Source organism: Podarcis erhardii (assembly GCF_964252035.2).
Source record: "Podarcis erhardii genome assembly, chromosome: 5".
NCBI lineage: Eukaryota > Metazoa > Chordata > Lepidosauria > Squamata > Lacertidae > Podarcis > Podarcis erhardii.
The window spans coordinates 6558934-6579808 of NC_138509.1; the positions used below are offsets into that span (position 1 = coordinate 6558934).

The 20875-nt window shown below is 44.4% G+C and overlaps 1 protein-coding gene across 1 annotated transcript in view; it reads right to left on the bottom strand.

Moving 5' to 3' along the window:
- The window catches only part of SEMA3D (semaphorin 3D), a 174560-nt gene that overhangs the window by 14885 nt on the left and 138800 nt on the right, over positions 1-20875 (bottom strand). Inside the window, exons 12-17 of the mRNA XM_081860956.1 lie at positions 19365-19587; positions 15860-15948; positions 13238-13279; positions 10933-11090; positions 8969-9033; positions 4633-4772 (exon numbers count right to left, since the gene is read on the bottom strand). Of these exons, the coding sequence (XP_081717082.1) occupies positions 4633-4772; positions 8969-9033; positions 10933-11090; positions 13238-13279; positions 15860-15948; positions 19365-19587 (717 nt within the window). The remainder of the gene's footprint in view (positions 1-4632; positions 4773-8968; positions 9034-10932; positions 11091-13237; positions 13280-15859; positions 15949-19364; positions 19588-20875) is intronic.

The window sequence follows — 20875 nt, forward strand, 5'->3', positions numbered from 1 at the left end:
ACATGGCTGTTGGGCAAAGCAAGAGTCCCATGGGATTCTGTGTTGGGGCTAATCAAATGCAAGGGGGGGCTCAGATTTTATATATTCACAAGAGGCTTTTTTGAAGAAACAAATAAAAAAATCAGAGCTTCTTTTTTTGGCTCTGCCACTCATCATGTATGCAGAATAACTTAATGAGGAATAAATACCGGTAGATAGAAGAGCATAAGATGCATTATAGCTTTATCATCATCATCATCATCATTTTATTTGTATGTTGCCTTTTCATAGTTAAAATAATGCTCAAGGCGGCTTACAACATGGCAAGATTTACATAATTACCAACATAACAAAAGTCATAAGCAATAAATAAAGGTAAAGGTAAAGGGACCCCTGACCATTAGGTCCAGTCGTGACCGACTATGGGGTTGCGGTGCTCATCTCGCTTTATTGGCCATGGGAGCTGACGTACAGCTTCTGGGTCATGTGGCCAGCATGACTAAGCCGCTTCTGGCAAACTAGAGCAGCGCACGGAAACGCCATTTACCTTCCCGCCAGAGCGGTACCTATTTATCTACTTGCACTTTGACGTGCTTTCGAACTGCTAGGTTGGCAGGAGCAGGGACCGAGCAACGGGAGCTCACCCCGTCGCAGGGATTCGAACCGCCGACCTTCTGATCGGCAAGCCCTAGGCTCTGTGGTTTAACCCACAGCGCCACCCGTGTCCCTAAACAATAAATAAAACACATTTAAAAATTTTAATGTGTTTTAAACAATAAATAAAACACATTAAAAAGTACACAACAAAAACACACAATTTCCACATAAATCATAATATCCAAAACTAAGAATACAGCACTATGAACAAATAATGTCACAGATGTTATTAAGATCAATTCATCTCTCTCACCTCTCCCACAACCTACATAGTTCCTGTGATAAGTCAGTGACTAACTTTCAAACCACAGGAACAAACACGCCCTTCATTCAACAGCACTAGAATGAGAGTGCCAAGCAACTGACTCGTGACCCTTTTAAAAAAATCTTCAGACTGCAGGGAGCTGGACTCCCACTGGCGACAGAATGACCTGGTGACAGCTCGGGGACCAGCGGAGATTCTGTTTGCTCCCCACACCCTGTTCTGACTGGAAGTGGGATTCCAAAGAATGACCTCAAAGGTGAAGACCAGGGAGGCAGCCTGCTGGGCCAAATGCCTGCTAAACAAATCTGGATTTTGCCCTCTCCTTCCCCTCAGGAAACCGTATTGCATGTCACCGTGAACAACACATGACCCTTCTGTTTCTGGAGTGACATTTACAAAATCCGCTGAAACATCACAGCAGCTATTACAGCACTTCACTTGGTAGTATCCCGGGCACAGTGTGCAAAAAGGTGGCATCATCATCCTGAAATATGGTAGCCTTTAAGCTGATATATTTTTAAAAAGAAGCATGGTTACAAAAGGAGGGGAAAGTGTGAGAGAGGGAGAAAGGGATGAAGAAAGACTGAAAGCAAGAAAAGTTGTTTAAATAAATGGGAAGAAACTGTGACTTTACAAAGAGTAAGGCTGAGTACACAACATACATTTAAAACACATTTACAGCACATGACTTCCCTAAAGAATCTCAGAGCTTATTCACATCTATGTTTGCCCCTCAGTCGGAACAAATGGGAATTGGGTTTTCCACAGACTGAGCTCTAAAGGGCAGGTTTTCTAGGGCGGAACCTTTTTTCTGGTTTTGCAGAAAGGCAAAACCCCTCAGACTGGTGCTTAGGAAGCATGGAAGAAGTGGAAAACTGATTGGATCCCTGCTTTCTAGGCTTGAGACAAGTGGAAGTGTGGAAAAATCCTAACTGTAGGTGCTCTTCAGCATTTTCCCAGCGCTTAAAACTGCAGTTCAGTGGTACCTTGGTTTGCATACGTCTTGGTTTGTATACATTTTGGATTACAAACATGTCAAATCCGGAAGTGTGTGTCCCAGTTTGCAAACTTTTTTTGGATTACAACCCCTTTTTTTTTTACGAACAAATTTTTTTGGAGGCCCCATTGGCGAAAGCGTACCTTGGATTACAACCTGTTTTGGTTTACAAACGGACCTCCGTAATGGATTATGGTTGTAAACCAAGATAATACTGTACTTTTAACATTGGGGTAATGTATTTCTGGGGATGCGGGTGGCGCTGTGGTGTAAACCACTGAGCCTTGGACTTGCCGATCGGAAGGTCGGCGGTTTGAATCCCCGCTATGGGATGAGCTCCCGTTGCTCGGTCCCAGCTCCTGCCATCCTAGCAGTTTGAAAGCATGCCAAAAAGTGCAAGTAGATAAATAGGTACCACTCTGGCAGGAAGGTAAATGGCGTTTCTGTGCACTGCTCTGGTTTCGGTGTTCCGTTGCACCAGAAGTGGCTTAGTCATGCTGGCCACATGACACGGAAAAACTGTCTGAGGACAAATGCCAGCTCCCTCAGCCAATAAAGCGAGATGAGCGCCGCAACCCCAGAGTCGTTCGCGACTGGACTTAACTGTCAGGGGTCCTTTACCTTTTTAATGTATTTCTACAACTATAGGGATTAAGAGTGCTCAGCCAAACATTGTGAAAATGCCACAGCCTCCTGCTGGACAGCCCATTGCATCACCATTTACCAGCAATATGCTTTTATTTTATTTTTGAATTCTGATTTCAGGCACTGTTGTGTCCCCTATAACACACTGTAGTGAGAAACTACCAATCGGTGCTTAATAGGTTCTAAAGACAGCTAGGCTCTTAGGAAGCAAAGTCCAGACCCAACTTTACTCCTTTTAAATTCCTTGATGGTTTGGGTGCCATAGCTCCACAGCAGAACACAGGTGGCAGGGGCTAAATCCCAGTTCGGATTACAGACATCAGCATTTAAAAGGATCTCAGAAAGCAGCATTAGGAAGTACTCCTATTCGAGAATTTGGAGAGGTGTGGGTAGCCAGGACAGATAATGCTGGACCAGATGTATAATTAGTCTAGCTGGTAATGATCATAATAAAGATTTGATTGTTTGATTGTTTGAATTAGTCGAGCTCAGTCTAAGACAGCTCCAGATGTGCAAACGACAGCTCCAGATGTGCAAATGCCTACTTCTTTACCCATTTGATGTGCAATACTGGTTATTAGGTGACACGGGTGGTGCTGTGGGTTAAACCACAGAGCCTAGGACTTGCCAATCAGAAGGTCGGTGGTTCGAATCCCCGTGACGGGGTGAGCTCCCGTTGCTCGGTCCCTGCTCCTGCCAACCTAGCAGTTCGAAAGCACATCAAAGTGCAAGTAGATAAGTAGGTACCGCTCTGGCGGGAAGGTAAACGACGTTTCCATGTGCTGCTCTGGTTTGCCAGAAGTGGCTTAGTCATGCTGGTCACATGACCCGGAAGCTGTACGCCGGCTCCCTCGGCCAATAAAGTGAGATGAGAGCTGCAACCCCAGAGTCGGCCACAACTGGACCTAATGGACCTTACTGGTTATTAGAGTGCTTAGCTAACACAATTAAAAAGCGGGGTGGCATCCATCTCTGCTGTACTTTCCATCCCATTCTATACATGACAATAGAGTTTATTTTATGGAATTACGTTCATAAATTATTAAATGCATACACACACACACACACACACACACACACACACACAGGAGTACACAAATGTATAATTCAGGGTCTAAAGATCCTAATACAGGTTCCATCATGTTCCATCCTAACTTCTAAGATCACCCAAGAACATCATCTGCACATTATTCTTTTTTTGCAATGTACCACAGAGGAACACAGTAAAATACTCTTGGTGGTTCCCCTCAACTGTAAAACAAAACAAAACAAAACCCTTTGCTGAACGCTTTGCCCCAAAGATTCCCCCAAAGTCTGTCTCTGCATGTTTTCCAAAAGCACCATGAGAATTTTTGATATTTTGATAGGTTTACAGTAGGCAAGGACATGATTGTATGAATACTGAATACATGCTTTATGTTATGAGATGGGCTTAGTGATGTTAAATTCTCGAGAATATTCTCCAAAAGATTATTCTCGAGAATTTAACATCACTAAATGTTATGCTCATTGCGTAAAAAGTAAGCCAGGTTCCAACTGCTCAGAGTTTCAGAGGCTCCCCAGAGACCAGCAGTGAAAGCCGCATGGGATCAAAAGCCTTTCTTTCAGCTTCTGTTGTTTATCTATGCTCATCTTTTGAGAGCTTAATTGTCTGTGCTTCTCCCCCTCCCAACCCCTGGGGAAAAGGAGTTTCCAGAGGAGATGTATGCACAGATAAACAATGAATGGAGAAAGGTGGCCTGCATCTCTGTGACCGTTTTCAGTCATCTCTGCATGATTTGTTTGAACATGACTTATACGTGGTTCCTGTGATGAGCCCAGCATTTAGCCTGGATGGAAGAATTGCAGTGCGTGCGAACATTACAGTGAATATTCAAAACTCCATGCGTAATGTTAAAAGGAAGGCTGCTAATTGCACAGGGATTGCCTTCTCGGTCTTGATATTCCATTGTGATATTATTGGAGCATTCCCAAGTATGTGAGCTGAGGCAAGGGAGACTATATTTGTTCGTTCTATTAACCCCTGCCTTTGACCATGGAATTAGAAGTTTTCCAGAGGGAAAATACATTCTTAATGATGGTATCTTACCTCTTCCTCATGATCTTCTCCAGAGCGTTGAATGAACCACCTGATGGAAGCTTGCTGGGACTTTGGAATACATTCTAGGAACGTCGAATTAAATTCGATGCCAAAAATCACCTTTTCATCAGTGGTTTCATGACTAATGCCTGGAACGCAAACATGGTACAGAAGATTAACCCTGCCCCGATTTCTTAAAGTGAAGGGAAAACATAGCTGATGCAGAACAGATGGTAGAGCAGCGCATGGGCTGTGAAGGGAAACAAGAGGCACCTCAGGTTTAGCACAACACACGATGGTTCAACCTGGTGCAAGCTGTGTATAACAGTGCTATTTAAGGCTGATTTGGTCACTTCCTTTCAATTAAACCACTGACGGAATCAGAATCTGATCTATAGCCTTTCTTAGAGGAATTCTTCTTCTCTATTTAATGAGACTGGGAACTGTGAGGAGGATACAGTGACCTTGCTGGCTGGCAGCTAGCTCCAGGAAGAGGGTTAACAGAAGGACTGCTCCAGACCTCCTTAGAGGCAAAGTTGCCGGGGACATCATCTGGAACCATTTGGGCATTTGGGGCACCCATCCCAGAACTAAGTTCCTTCCCTGGGAGAAATCTTAGACTTCCTGAAGCAGCTCACAAATAATAAATGCACCTCTTAACAAACATAACTAGCAAATATAACTAATAAATAAGCACAAACTTTTTCCAGCTTAAGCCATTCAAGGTTACTTGGAAGAGGAACAGACTAAACAGTGGTACCTCTTGTTACAGACGCTTTAGGTTACAGACACTTCAGGTTACAGACTTCGCTAACCCAGAAATAATACCCAGAAATAGTTACGAACTTTGCATCAGGATGAGAACAGAAATCACGTGGTGGTGGCACAGCAGCAGCGGGAGGCCCCATTAGCTAAAGTGGTACCTCAGGTTAAGAACAGTTTCAGGTTAAGAACAGACTTCCAGAACGAATTAAGTTATTAACCCACGGTACCACTGTAAATCTATAAACACAGACCAGACCAACTCTCTGAAGTGATGTATGATTCAACAACAAGCCTTAGACGGAAGAGGGACTCAGGGCCAGAATCTGTGGTTTTTTTCTGCTCTGGGTGTGAAGGCTCAGAGTCAGGACACTGGAGCGTGATTGGAACCAGCCTTAGAATCATAGAATCGTAGAATCATAGAGTTGGAAGAGACCACAAGGGCCATCGAGTCCAACCCCCTGCCAAGCAGGAAACACCATCAGAGCACTCCTGACATATGGTCGTCAAGCCTCTGCTTAAAGACCTCCAAAGAAGGAGACTCCACCACACTCCTTGGCAGCAAATTCCACTGTCGAACAGCTCTCACTGTCAGGAAGTTCCTCCTAATGTTTAGGTGGAATCTTTTTTCTTGTAGTTTGGAACCATTGCTCCGTGTCCGCTTCTCTGGAGCAGCAGAAAACAACCTTTCTCCCTCCTCTATGTGACATCCTTTTATATATTTGAACATGGCTATCATATCACCCCTTAACCTCCTCTTCTCCAGGCTAAACATGCCCAGCTCCCTTAGCCGTTCCTCATAAGGCATCGTTTCCAGGCCTTTGACCATTTTGCTTGCCCTCCTCTGGACACGTTCCAGTTTGTCAGTGTCCTTCTTGAACGGTGGTGCCTAGAACTGGACACAGTACTCCAGGTGAGGTCTGACCAGAGCAGAATACAGTGGCACTATTACTTCCCTTGATCTAGATGCTATACTCCTATTGATGCAGCCCAGAATTGCATTGGCTTTTTTAGCTGCCGCGTCACACTGTTGGCTCATGTCAAGTTTGTGGTCAACCAAGACTCCTAGATCCTTTTCACATGTACTGCTCTCAAGCCAGGTGTCACCCATCTTGTATTTGTGCCTCTCATTTTTTTTGCCCAAGTGCAATACTTTACATTTCTCCCTGTTAAAATTCATCTTGTTTGTTTTGGCCCAGTTCTCTAATCTGTCAAGGTCGTTTTGAAGTGTGATCCTGTCCTCTGGGGTGTTAGCCACCCCTCCCAGTTTGGTGCCTTGAGTGCCACCTGACCTGAATCACAGGATATAGCAATGGATACGCTAAACCTTTGGGATATCTCCCTGCTACCATTGTGGTGGAAGAAGCCCACCCTGGGCACAAGGCTTGACATGCCTTGTCTTCACCTTCCACCCTGTTCTTCCTGCAAGAACTCCCCATAGTCACATGGTGTTATAAGATTTTGAGTTTGTACAGGAGGATGTTAACAGAGCCAGATGTTCTGCTGCAGACTTCTATTGATAGTCAGGGGCAAAGTAGCCAGAAGCATTTCTCTGTTAGGGATATTTCAGGCTGAGTAAGGCTAGGGAACAGTTGCCTTCTTCGTCCTGATTCCATCCCTCCAACCACAGGGAGCAGGCAAACTAAGTGAGGGTGGGAGAAAATGAAATGTCTTTCTAGCCCTCCATCTATGCTCTGCTTGCATACATTTGTAAACAAACACAAATATTGCAAAATGCAATCAGCTTCCTGCGGCATCCTTCCAAATGAAACCAAACTTGCTTAAATACTTTTTGCCTGGAACTTCTCCCCATTTGGGAAGATGAGGAGGGAGTAAAAACCTGCTTCCTAGATGTCTCCCACTGAGGCAGATTAGAGACCCATACTTGCACCTGGGCTTTCATCAAAGCCAAGTCTCTGGGCAAAGGCCAAGGTGAAAAGAACAGGCCCACATATAGCCATGAATAAAGCCTGTACCATGCAGATCAGAAGACGTTAAATGGGGCTCTTATATGAGGAATTCCATTCCCACAGTCCATATCTGCACGGTGCTTTATTTTGTGTCAACTCCTATCAGTCTACAGGACAAAGTCAATTGGCTCATTCCAGAAAGAGAACTTATTGTTTCCTTGGGTCACTGCTTACACTCTCAAAGTAGCAGCACAGAAAGCAGCAGCCCTCATTCACCCTGTCTGTACTCGGGTCCATTTGATGGCCCTTAATTTTAGTTTACAGCAGAGCTCTAACTTGAAATAACTGAGGAGCAATTGAAAACAGTTGCTCTTCCTGGATCAAATAATAAACCAAATGTGTGTTCGGGGCAGGGGACCCTATTGTCTTGTTTAAGAAAGGAAAACAAAATACCCTGTTGAACATTTAAAACGTTATGTTACATTGTGACAGAAATTTCATCTTAACCACAAGACAGCAGTACCAGTTGCCAGGGGAGTAAGCCAGAGCATTTGGCAAGCCCCTCAATGTCCATAGTGGTGGGCGACAGTAGGCCGTTGTTAAGAAGAGGATTGTTTAATTAGCAAGGAAGAATTAGAAGAAGGCCTGGATAGCTTGATAGCTGGAACTAAGATGCTAGATCTTTGACAAAAAGTTGCTCTGTGGAAATAAGCCAAGGGAATGGAAAAAAGTGTGCTTCCTCAGTTTTCCTTGGGGGTATTCTGCTTCTTTGGCTCACTTGCCTAAGCCGACCTCCTGCGTTGCTCTTGGAAAGCTGTAGCGTTCCTCTCACGTTCAGTTATAGTACTTACATAGACACCAATTAACTCTTCCATGGTCGTCATCTCCAGAACTATTCCTTTCTTTGTGTTTCTCGAAGGGTTGCAGAGAGTCCAGTTAGCTCATTGTTAGTTCAGGTATACAGCAAGAACCAGCCAACCAGACCTGCTATTCTTTCTTTGGGGGGGGGGCATATTTGCTTCCCAAACTTCCACAGACTTCCCTGTTAACTATTTCTACTCCTGGTGAAGGCATAAGAACGGAATACAGGCGACTCTCAACCTACACGGCATAGAGCCAAAATCGGCTCTAGTCAGAACAAATTGGCTTCAATAGCGGGTGGGATTGCAAAAGTCTTTCTTCCCCAGACACCTGCCCTCTCTCTATTTTTTGTGTGCCCAAATTAAAAGTGTGCGTAGTGCAAGTTACTTGTAATGAGTTCTCTGCCTGCAAGGGTATTCTCTGCTTTTTCTGTATTTCTGTTTTGCCTCCAGGTTGCATCACTTCACATGATGCAGCACATCTATGGACCCCGGTTTTGCCAACAGCAGGCTCACTATAGTCCTAGGCTAACTCTCAAGGCTTGCTCGGTCTATTAGCACTGAGGGCACTGCTTACAGATCTGCTTGTGCATGCCATCTATCAAGGAATGTAAGCCAGATGTTGTTTCCGATACTTCAATTCAGCCCTTGAATTTAAGAAGTAAATGCCTTTTGGTCTACACAGAGTCACCACAGCCTGGCTACACTTCTGGTATCTGAGCATCATCTGCTCAGTAACCAGGCCTTGCAAGAGCTGAGCACATCATTAGGCCCCTCACTTATCTTTTTGGAGACAAAGATGCAGATACTTACTATCTTCTGTATCACCGCACTGGGTAGCTGGGTCTCCATATTTCACGTCTTGCCTCCTTGCACGCCTGGAAAAATAAAGGTTGTCATGACTTTGTGAAATTATGCCTGCTGTTCTTCGGATGTGGGATGGAGCTTAAGGGAAGTTGTTCACTTGCAGAAAGTAACATCAGATCAGTGGCGTAGCGTGGGGGGTGCAGGGGGGGCCGGCCGCACCGGGCGCAACATCTGGGGGGGGGAGCGCTCGCCGCCTCCGGAGTCGCCGAAGAGCCTCGGGCGCAGGCTGTAGCAGAGCCCAATGTCTCGCGGAACCGACGAGCTGTGCGTGCGTCTGGGCTGAAGGCGTCCGGCAGGCAGCGGCTCTCAGTGCTCGCCGCGGTCCCTGCGCATCAGGGCCGCGGAGGGCGCACCAGGCAGCCCCTCCTCACAGCCCTGCCGCCGCCACTGCTGCTGCAGCTGCTGGGCCATGTTGCATTTTCCTCGCCTCTCTGCCCTCCTCCTCCTCCAGGCAAGCGGCGTCGTTTGGGCGGCAGCGCCAGCGGTAACTCGCCTCAGATCACCTGACACGGACCCGCCGCCGCCGCCGTGGCTACCTTACCGTAAATACCCCAGCCCAGGCAGCAGCAAGAAGAAGCTGGCAGCGGTGGCAGGTTAGGGGTTAGGGGCGCAAATTACTTGCCTTGCCCTGGGTTAGGGGGCGCAAATTACTTGCCTTGCCCCAGGTTAGCGGGCGCAAATTACTTGCCTTGCCCCGGATTAGGGGGCACAAATTACTTGCCTTGCCCCGGGTGCTGACAACCCACGCTACGCCGCTGCATCAGATTACATATATGAATAAGGTATAACTGATATTATAGTCACAGTCAACTTTCCTTTTCTTTCTGGTGTTCAGGCTGCGAGTGCTGCTTCTTCCATAGCCAAATAAGCACCATGCACCCATAAGAATCAGGCAGGTAGCAACAGGCCTTGGGGTACTCCAAGCTTGGCAGAAATGCAAAAGTGGCTGGATGGGGGGAAGCCTATGGAAGAAGGAAACCTGGAAAACATTCCAGTGAGAACTGGGTGTGCTCCTGAATCCTGACCCACTTTTGTGGGGTGGTGTGAGGAATACCCAGAAATCTGGGGCAGAGGGAAGAGAAAATGGAATGGAATGGAGCTCCTGGAATCCCAAAAGCAGCATCCCACACAGCAAAAGCTTGTTTCAGGTCCCAGATGTATTGCCTGATGCCAGGTTGAACACAATACCTTTTAATGGCTGCGCACTGAGCAGCCAGGACCTCCAGACACACGGCCCAGGCTTGCACCCCAGGGAAGTCACTTTGGTGCTGCTAACATAGCGAAAAACAATGCAGGAGGCAGCCGTTAAGCATTTCTAGTCTCTGCAGCCCCATCGGGCGCTGTGATTCTCCAGATGCTTGACTTCACCCCTGGAGGCACACTCCACTGTATTTTGAGACAGACAGATGCCAACAACCCTGGGACCTTAATTCCAAGGAAGTCAAGCCCAATATATGTACTGCTGTCCCTGAAATGTTTCCACTGTTCAGAGGTTAGGTAACACGTAACACTATTCAAAGATTCCTCCTGCTGACATCATGGAAACATCTGTGTGTGTGTGTGTGTTGGGGGGGTATTTAACTAAGTTTTACTCAGAGTGCAGCTGTTGAAATCAATGAATGTGACTAAGTGAGGTCTATTAATTGCAATTGGTCTACTCTGAGTGAAGCTTAGTTAACCCTACCCAGGTTACCTGTACATGAACTAGCAGAGCAGATGGTACCAGAGGATCCATGGGGAAGCTCTGGCGTCCTCCATCGCCAATGCCAGCCTTGAACTCATCCCATAGAGCCCAGAGCTTCACAGGTTAACCCAGCAGTGTGGGAAGGAGTAGCTCTGCATTAAATCATGGGGATCACGTAAGAAGCTGCTCTTAGATGCTCGGTCAAAGCAGGAACGATATCACTCACCTTTTAGATGTTGGTGTGTATCTGGAGCATGAATTTCCATCCCAAGCACAATAGGGGTCTCTGGCAAGGCAACAGTCTGCACAAGCCTTGCCATATGTGTGACATCTGTGTAGCGAGAGCTGAGCCAATCCATCTCTGGAACCAATGTACAATTGTTGCTGAAAATCAGGCGAGGCAAATGAATTAGAAGCGTTCTTCAAGAAACCTCTTTTTCTTTTGGCCTTGATTTCCTTCTTAGCAATTTTTCATTTAAAAAATTCTATTTTTATACAATCCTTACAAATTTATACAGCAAATGCAATTTATGTTCTGGTAATCAGTGAACAAACTCTGTTTGTCCAAGTAATCTCTCTGCGCAGTTAATCTCCAAGTTTTTAGAGCAGGGCCTATTTAGTTGGCTTTCCTCAGCCAGTCTGATACAGATGGCAGTCATCGCTTCTCCAAGTAAGTTGCAAGAACAATCTGAGCTGAAACCAACCCAAGTAGACATAACATTGCCAGTCTTTTTACACTGGCTCTCAAATCCACATCAAAGATCCAGGGCAGGTAGCATACTGAAAACGGTATAAAAGTTCTAAAACACATACTAGTATTGAATTCCATAATTCCATTCACAGAGAGATGTGAGCTATGAAGCTGACTAGCTTAAAACCAGAGCTGTGTAAAAAAACACACACCCTTCCTTAAAAACAAAACAAAACCCTTTAAATTAATAAGTGAAATTGCATCTGAAAATTATCAGACTGGAGCAAAAAAAATCATGGGTGGAATGTGGGATTTTGTTGCGGTTACTTTACTTTTGAGATGGCTAAGGGGCATTTATGAGTATTGTTTCATTCATGCTCCAAATCATTTCTCTGGTGGTCTTCACTCTGTTGCCTTCCTGGGTCTGTAAGCTTTGTGAAAACCCATGACTTCCTTCGCTAAGCTCAGAGATGCCTACCACCTGCCTGACAGCTGTTTGTTGTCATTTTTTTTAAAAAAGGAAGGCATTTTACTTTGAAAGGAATCACTGCATGAAAGCTACATGTGTGGAAAGTCTTTTTTAATAATAATAATAATAATAATAATTTATTTTTTATACCCCACCCATCCGTCTGGGTTTCCTCAGCCACTCTGGGTGGCTCCCAACAGATTAAACACAGAATAAAACATCAAACTTCACTAAACTTCAGATGTCTTCTAAAAGTCTGATAGTTGTTTATTTCCTTGACATCTAACAGAAGGGCATTTCACAGGGTGGGCGCCACTATCGAGAAGACCTTCTGCCTGGTTCCCTGTAACCTCGCTTCTCGCAGGCAGGGAACCACCAGAAGGCCCTTGGAGCTGGACCTCAGTGTCTGGGCTGAACAATGGAGGTGGAGATGCTTCTTCAGGTATACTGGGCTGAGGGCGTTTAGGGAACATTAAGGGAAGGAACAAGGACCTCTCTTAAAAGCAAAACCCGTGAGCTCACACCAGTCTCTAACCATTGGTGGCTAGTGTCCTCCTCAGCGTCTCTCCCTTCAATTTAAGCCCAGGAGAAGATGGCATGGGGCAACTTTTGGCATGGGGCTTTTTCAGATCAGGAAGAGTGGGCATCAGCCTTATCTACTTTGTGGCAATAGAATAAGATCAACTCTACACCCACCCAAATTCTGAATGTGCCCTGCAAATGAGGCAGAAAATTTGAAAGTTATTTAATGGGGAAGAAAACACTTGGGAAATTGGAACACAGGTTTGGTGCAATCTAATCAAAATACATCTTTGCCTGAGATGAGAAACCTATAGAAATGGGTTTGTTTTTTTCATGAGCTTTCATGTTTTTTCAATATGGACTGGAGTAAGTTACCTAAATCAGAGGACGTTCATTGTAGTTCCATTGAGGCTGTAATCCTGGCCGCTCACTTATTAAGGAGCAGGCCTCAATGAACACAATGAGACTTACTTCCAAGTAGAGTTGCACAGGATTGTAAAATCACTGACTAATTTAATTTCAGTGGTACTTCAGTGCAACTCATGTGTTTGGGAAATAAAAGAACAGAACAAACATTACTTCACCCCACTCCCCCCCTTTTATATATTTTTTTCCTTTTTCATAGATACAGGAATATATTTCAGAACAAGATAAGTATTCTGATATTGAATGTGAGTGGTTAGAGAAGACAGAATAGGGTGTGACTTTTTTTGTATGCTTCAAGAAAAAGAAAGATATGGAAATATTAGGGGAGAAAATCTTTAGATGCCCTCTTTGAAAAACAGGTATAGTTATCTCCAATAATGTACAAGCAATTTGTAGGTGCTAAAATTGCTAATTATAAATTACCTGCTTTGGGGACATCTCCATAGTCAAGATGGATGAGGGATGCTGAAAAGGAAATGGAAAAAAAAACCAATGAAAATCCTTCTTCTGCTTAGATTGAAGACTATCAAACATTTGTCGCTCCACCAGCAGGAGGCCAGTAGCCAAAACCCTTTGCAATTTTACTTAAGTGTTTGAAATAGTACTTCCCTAGAAACCAAAATATTCTGAGACTTTCAGCCTGGGATGAATTCACCTGTGACAGGAGTGGAAACTCATTTGTCTTCCCTGAGAAGAAAGCAGGGTGTATTTCTGGAAGTGTGCCCATTTTCCAGGTGTGTTAGTCACCCACTAGACTCAGCAGGGATTTGGAGCTGTGTTTCTGTGTCTTAAGTCCAACACTCCAAGCATCACACCTTCCGAGCTCTAACATAGCCATTGAAATGGATCAACTACAGCTGTGAAGGCCAACCTTCCTGGAAAATGTGCTCAAAGAGAAGTATATGAGCAGGGCTCCCTTGAACACTACGCGATTCATATTGTACACAGCCCTCAGGTTCCTTCTGATCCGCCGAGGGAAAGCAGACAGGAATATAGTGCTGGAAAGACAGGAAAGAATGACACACTTTCCACAGCCTCTTCTTCTCCTGTCTGGGAGTGCCAAAAATGTCAAATGCCTGTGCCTCTGTGGCACCCATCTCACAGGTTGTCCACACATAAAGAGGGTGGGCATCCATACAGGGTGTTTCGGAACGGCCAGATTCACTTGGCTCCTCTGTCAGTCTCAGAGGTCATGGGCTGATTTGAGCCTCCACACAGTCAGTACGCGTGCGGGCCCCTAATGTATTTGCCATTTTTATGGTTTTCATTTGTCATATATCATGGTACTTGTAAACTGCTTAGATTTTCCCTCTCAAAATGTTAAGCAGTATATAAGTTAAATAAACAAATACATGGGAAAAAATGTGAGCCACCCACAAGATAAATTTCATGTGCTACATTCTAACTTAAGAGGTATTTTCCCTATGTACTGTGAAATGGAAGTGGGCAGAATGGCCTGAGTAGACAGACTCTTTGGTACGAGTCTTACATCTCTCCATCACTTGCTCATATTTATTTGTCTCAATTGCATCTTGGTCTTCCTTCAAAGGATAGTTCTCTACTCCAGCAACAATCTCATGAAGCAGATTAGAGCAAGGGACTGTGAAATGTTCCTGGTCAGTCAAGGAGCTTCACAACCCAGCCATAACTTGAGGTTCTCCTGACCAAGAATCTCAATGGAAGGGTTGCCAACTGAGCCCATGAGGGGCTTCCATGGAAAGCAACTGGGTGGCATGTCAAACACTAGAACACTTTGCCTGTTATGCTAGATCTGCAACCATCACCTGATACAGCCACTCTTCAGGGCTTGTGAGTGCTGCCTTGTGTTGAATGGGGCCCGGGAAGGGAGTAACTATTCCCTCAGGGCAAACCATATAGATGACTGCAGATGAGGCTGAAGGCAGGAAAACATCCAGCACCTGCAAAGTCGTCACAAGGGCTGGCTCTTGGAAACCACAACATCCAATGACATCATTCTGGTGTGGCTTCTTAAGCATGTAAACAAACTACAGTCCCTTCTCTCTTTATATTTTTTTCCCCGCATGAAAAAAATAAGAAGTGCATTTATAACATGGAGGAACATCTGCTGAGCTAATAGCCCTGTTTGGTATTAAATCTGATATGGCGCCTTTCCCTTTGACGTGATCTCGCAAGTATGCAGCAAATTGGTACATGCTCGGAAATTCCTGATTACTTGGCAGCCTGTTGAGCACTCTTGGCCTCCATGGCAGCAAAAAGATGACATTTAAAACAAGAAGTATTCCACCTCTGTAATCAAGGTACCAAGTGCACAGGGAGAGATTTACCTGGAGAAAATATTGTTTTTCACAGACGTGTAAGGCAACAGCATCAATGATGATTTCAAAGCCACCAGACCATTGCAGGAAAGCCAAAGGTTGGACCTAAAGCCGACTCTCTAAGAATCATGGCAAATGAAGAACATCTAATTCCATCATAGTTATGGGCCAGGAGCAAAAACTGCTATTTGGGGTGTGTGCTTTTTCCTTCCTCACCTAGCCTACCCCAGGCTGCAAAAAACCAAGAAATTTTGCTAATCTGATATTGAAATCAATGCAGATGTTTTGCCCAAGCAGGAACCTCCAAATTCACCTCATATTTCACTTCACTTTCTGTGGCAATTCTGTTATGAGCATTTGAGTTTCTTTTCACCATAATTCCTTAGTTTAAAAAGGCATACAGAATTCTTAATTAAACTTCAGCAGATGCTAGAATTTTCTCCAGGTGACTGATGTGAGTGACTTATTCTTGAGGAACACAAAATGAAGATTTTATGCCGTCCCAAAATGATTTTTTTTGGAGAATGAAATCCATTGAGCTTTATTTTCCTTCAATTGCCCTTATGAAAGAGCTCAGTTGGCAGAGCATGAGATTCTTAATCTCAGGGTTGTGGGTTCAAGCCCCACCTTAGGCAAAAGATTCCTGCATTGCAGGGGGTTGGACTAAATGACCTTTGTGGTCTCTTCCAACCCTGCAATTCTGTAATTCTGTGAATTGTGTTCCAATGGATGAGGCTTGTAATCTTACCTTGAATATTTGCAGCTCTTCCAGGACCACTTCCTCCATGTCTCGCTTCTCCTTGGTTATACTCAGAACTTTCAGTACTGTTCCGACATCTGCAAGAAAGGGATGCAGCCGAAAATCAGTGGCCATTTTTGGATTTGACATTAAGATTTTCCATCTTCTTTAGATATGGCACCTGACTGAGTGCAGACCTTCCTCGTTGGATTCTCTCTCTCATTTTTTTAAGCAGACACACATTATGATGCCTTTGCTCCATGAATCTCCCCAGTGCCTTTTATCTAAAAAAAAATGTTTGGGGTTACTCTCATTTCCCTACTCATATTGAAATACTGCCCCTCAATGAGGCCAGACTTAGATTCACAAAATGTTTAGGGGTATGCATACCCCTGTGCCCCCCCCCCAGAAAAAGCACTGAAACTCCCTTTCTTTTCACTATGCAACTCTCTGCCACTGGCTAGGAAACAAGAAATGTACATCTTCCTAAATGCCAAGGATGGAGACAAAGAACTTGATATTGGATTGCCATTTCCTGCAGGAGCCCCATGCCAATGGTCATGTTGAATTGACCACCCTTAAATAATCACAAGCTCTTGTAGCACATTCAATGTGGAAAAAACTGTATCTGGAATCCATGATAATTTCACCATGCAGCATCTCTACAAGGTATGTGTTCGAATAAATTTATCCAAGTCAAATTCATGGCATCTTGAAGTCACTGGTTTAGCATTTGGAAACTAATTCTACAATGGCCTTGTTTTCCCAAATTTGAAATGAGGACAGTGAACTATGACCTTAAACTACAAGAGTGTTGTAGCGTTGAGTACAAACAGAGAAGAAGTTGATTTAGTTCAGGTCTCACCAGATCTCATGTCTTGGAACTATTTAGTAGTTCTGAGCATGCACGAAGTACCTTTCCTGAGCACTGAGTAACCACAGCCTTGCGCTCTGCATTGTGAAGCATTAAGCAAACAAACAGCAAAACCAATGCCATTGCAATCAATTGTCCTGCGTTATTTCCAAAAGAAAAGGAAAAAAATCCCTTCTCATTTTGTTCTACTCCAAGGCTACACATGGGACATGCATATGGCAGTGATTAAACAAACAAAAGATCCTGGAATTGAGTGACTGGAAAACAAGGCTGGAAAAAGTCTTAGTGAGCTGAATCATTTATTGCAACATGTTTAAAATACTGCAGAATTTACTCTATTGACTAAACTAACTTTTCCCACAATCTTACTTATGGTAGGTAAACAGAAAAAGAGACTAACTATGCAATCCAATACACAGAAATAAGCAAGCAGTGAAGTCTGTTTTTAGCATGACTTTGTAAAAGGCAGGTTTTAAATTTGTAAAATAAAATAAAAATGTCATGCTTCCTTTAGGAAGCTCAATTTTCAACAATTTAGATACCGCAGGCAGTACTCTTCTGTCTGCTGAAATTCTGGACTGCCATCTACTGACTACATTTTGTGCTAGAATCTGCAAAAAAAAAAAAAAACTATTTCAATGAAGAGCAACACTGAATAATGATAGTTTTTTCACACGTTGGCCTGGTGCAGACATAATGCTTTCAACCATCATTAGCACTAACCATGGTTGGTTGCCTTAACCCTGATCAAGGTCACAAAGGTACTATGGTACATTGGTTTAGCTTCCTGATCAAAGTCCTGCCCCTGAAAAATATATATCAGGATATAGCAACATGACCTGTTTTATCATTTTGCAAGCAGAGGGGCTAGGAAAGGGGGGGGGACTGACTTAACCACAATTTGCGTAATGCAGATATAACAATTAACCATGCGTAATGCAAACAATGGTTTGCAAACCCACTTTCAGGCCTTGGTTTCACATCCTGGTTGGTGGCCAGGCCTTAACCATGGCTAAAGAAAACAAAAGCATTGTGCACATTTTGACCACAGAGAGTTGATGCTATGCGATGTTGAAGCAAGCAGACATGTGGAAGTACTCAGCAGGCTTCAAATGGAGGGAGCAGCCTTGCGCTTATCTGCAGATAGGCACCTGTTCCAAATGCCTTGGCATTTCTGCAGGGGCAGAGGAAGGGGGGTGCGGTGGGTGCAGCCCGCCCTGGGTGTCACCACTGAGGGGGGTGACAACATGCCAGGTGGCACTCACCACGGGGCCTGCAGCGCACCCGAGCCATGAATCTCTCCTGGGAGAGACATGGTGGCTTGGGTGTGCTCAGGTTTTGCACTGCCCAAACGGTCTGCCCACTGCCTCCCCCCCAGCTGTAGGGTGGCCGAGTGGGAGGAGGCAGGCAGACTCCAGAGGCCCCACAGTCCGCCCCACCCCTTGGGGTTCCTGAGCGGCTTCCTCCGCCACTCCATTTCTGCCTTTCACCAGAAGGAGCTGATTTAGCCTCAGTGTAGACACTCTAGAATCTTTCCAGTGAGACAACTGGATCTGCAGTGAGGGTTTATGCATGACAACTATATCCCCTACTCCAAACCTATCTACTCCAAACCTGCTTCAGGTATTTTTCAGTTGCAGCCATCCTTATTATGAGACCAGGGCCAGATTTACGTATGAGCTAAACAAGCTATAGCTTACGGCCCCGCTCTCTTGGGGGCCACCAAAAAAATTAAAGGGAAAAGAAACCTGGATGTATATTTCCAAAATATAAGATAAAAAACAATTTTTTAAACAAATATAAGATAAAAAACAACAAAATTAAAGGAAAAAGAAACCTAAGATAAGAAACAAATAAAAGCTACATGAAGCAACGGCGTTGTGTAAAGGTAAAGGTAAAGGGATCCCTGACTGTTAGGCCCAGTCGCGGACGACTCTGGGGTTGCGGCGCTCATCTCGCTTTAGTGGCCGAGGGAGCCGGCATACAGCTTCTGGGTCATGTGGCCAGCATGACTAAGCCACTTCTGGCAAACCAGAGCAGCGCACGGAAACGCCATTTACCTTCTCGCCAGAGAGGTACCTATTTATCTACTTGCACTTTGATGTGCTTTTGAACTGCTAGGTTGGCAGGAGCAGGGACCGAGCAATGGGAGCTCACCCCGTTGCGGGGATTCGAACCACTGACCTTCTGATCGCCAAGCCCTAGGCTCGGTGGTTTAGACCACAGTACCACCCGCATCCCTTGTGTTATGTAGGTTCATAAATTACCATATAGCATATTCAACACAAAAAACAGCGACAATTTGTTGTTGATCCAGGGCAGCTGGACATATAAAGGGCCCCATTACCTTCAGTAGCTTAGGGCCTCATCAAACTTAAATCTGGCCCTGTGTGAGATGGTGCACAGCCAATGGACTGGGTCCACAATCTGACTAAGGCACATACTCTGCCCCGAAGAGCAAATGCTCTTGCTCCAGGGTTAAGAAAGGAGGGCAAAGTCTTTTGCAATCCCAAGGCAATCCCCAGACAATGATCCATACGTGCAACATTGTTCCATGTGTGTGGGATACATGCAAAGGGCATTTTGCAAGAAGATGGAAGTCTCTATGGGAAACAGAGGAGCCAACGTCATGCATCTTACCTGTCCCTAAGAACATGACATCATACTGGCCATCTTCAGCCATGACACGATCCACCACAATCTGCGTCAGTCTGTAGTCCACATTGATTTGGGAAAACACTGGCGCTCCGGTTACTGGGTAGACCGATTTGTACATCACCGGATGGCGCTTTATGAAGCTAATGACATCGTCAGGAAAATCTCTGGTGGACTTGATGGATGGGTCGTATGTTTTGCTGGGGCACTGCACAATGGAGACACAAGAGAAAAGTTCTGAGGTTCTTCTTCTTTGCCTGCCTGTAGATTTTGAAATTTCTGTTTGCCTGGTTGCCCACTGTGTGTAAAAAAATCACCTTTAGGCAAGCAGGGAGAGGAGGAAAAACAGAAAAAGATGGACAGAGTAGAAAAGAAAGGATTGGGGGGAAAAGACAGAGAGTTGGAACAATGTGAATGATCCACTAAGTTCTTCCAGTAGCACCTTAAAGACCAACTAAGTTAGTTCTAGGTATGAGCTTTCGTGTGCATGCACACTTCTGTGTATCTGAAGAAGTGTGCATGCACATGAAAGCTCATACCTAGAACTATCTTAGTTGGTCTTTAAGGTGCTACTGGAAGGAATTTTTTGTTTTGACTATGGCAGACCAACACGGCTACCTATCTGTAACTGCCACTAAGTTCTGCCAGCATTTCAAGAATGTTACTTTGGTACTGAAGGCAGAAATTTTTAGGACTTGAAGTGTTAAAACACAACCTATGAAAATGCAATCCATGACTATCTATTTAGACGTAAGTCCCACTGAGTTCAGCGGGGATTGCTCAAAGCTGAACGTATATAGGTTGCATTTAGTCAAGACAGATGTTCAACATACTTATGAACTGTATTTCCCCCCAATAGTTAATAGACACTGCCCCCTTGAGGCTACTCAGGAAAAGTAGTAATGTTCTGAGGAAGTGGAAACCAGTCTGCGAAAGCTTCTGTGGCAATAAATCTGTTAGTTTTTAAGGTGCCAGAAGACAGTTGCCTTTGCAGCAACAAAAGAGCAACATATTAAAACAATATTAAAACATATGCAGACACATTGCAATAAGTCTTGTTTGTCCCGAGTGACATAAAATTGGTTTACAGTAGAAGAAGTCTAGCAGAAATTATGACAATATGTACAATAAAATATAATGCTAAAGTGGGCGGCGGGGGGGCTGTAGCCAGCATGCGAAAAAAACGATGAATTAATTTACTTATATTTCTTTTGGCCACAGACCACCCTAATAATAAAAATGTAGCACTGTAGCAAATTATATTAAAAAGCAGTTGCTTAGAGAAAACAGCAGAGAGAAAATGAGTGCAACACAGCTATAATCAAATTTATAGTCGAACACATGAAAATTGGAAAAGGCATTGAAGGGAAGGGCAGCGACTATGAGCTACTTTTCCATGACGCTTCTTGGTCTCCGTTACCAAGAAGATTGCTATTTTTTGCAGGCATTACACAGGTTTATCTTATCAATAACCAGCACTGGTTATACCTGCAAAG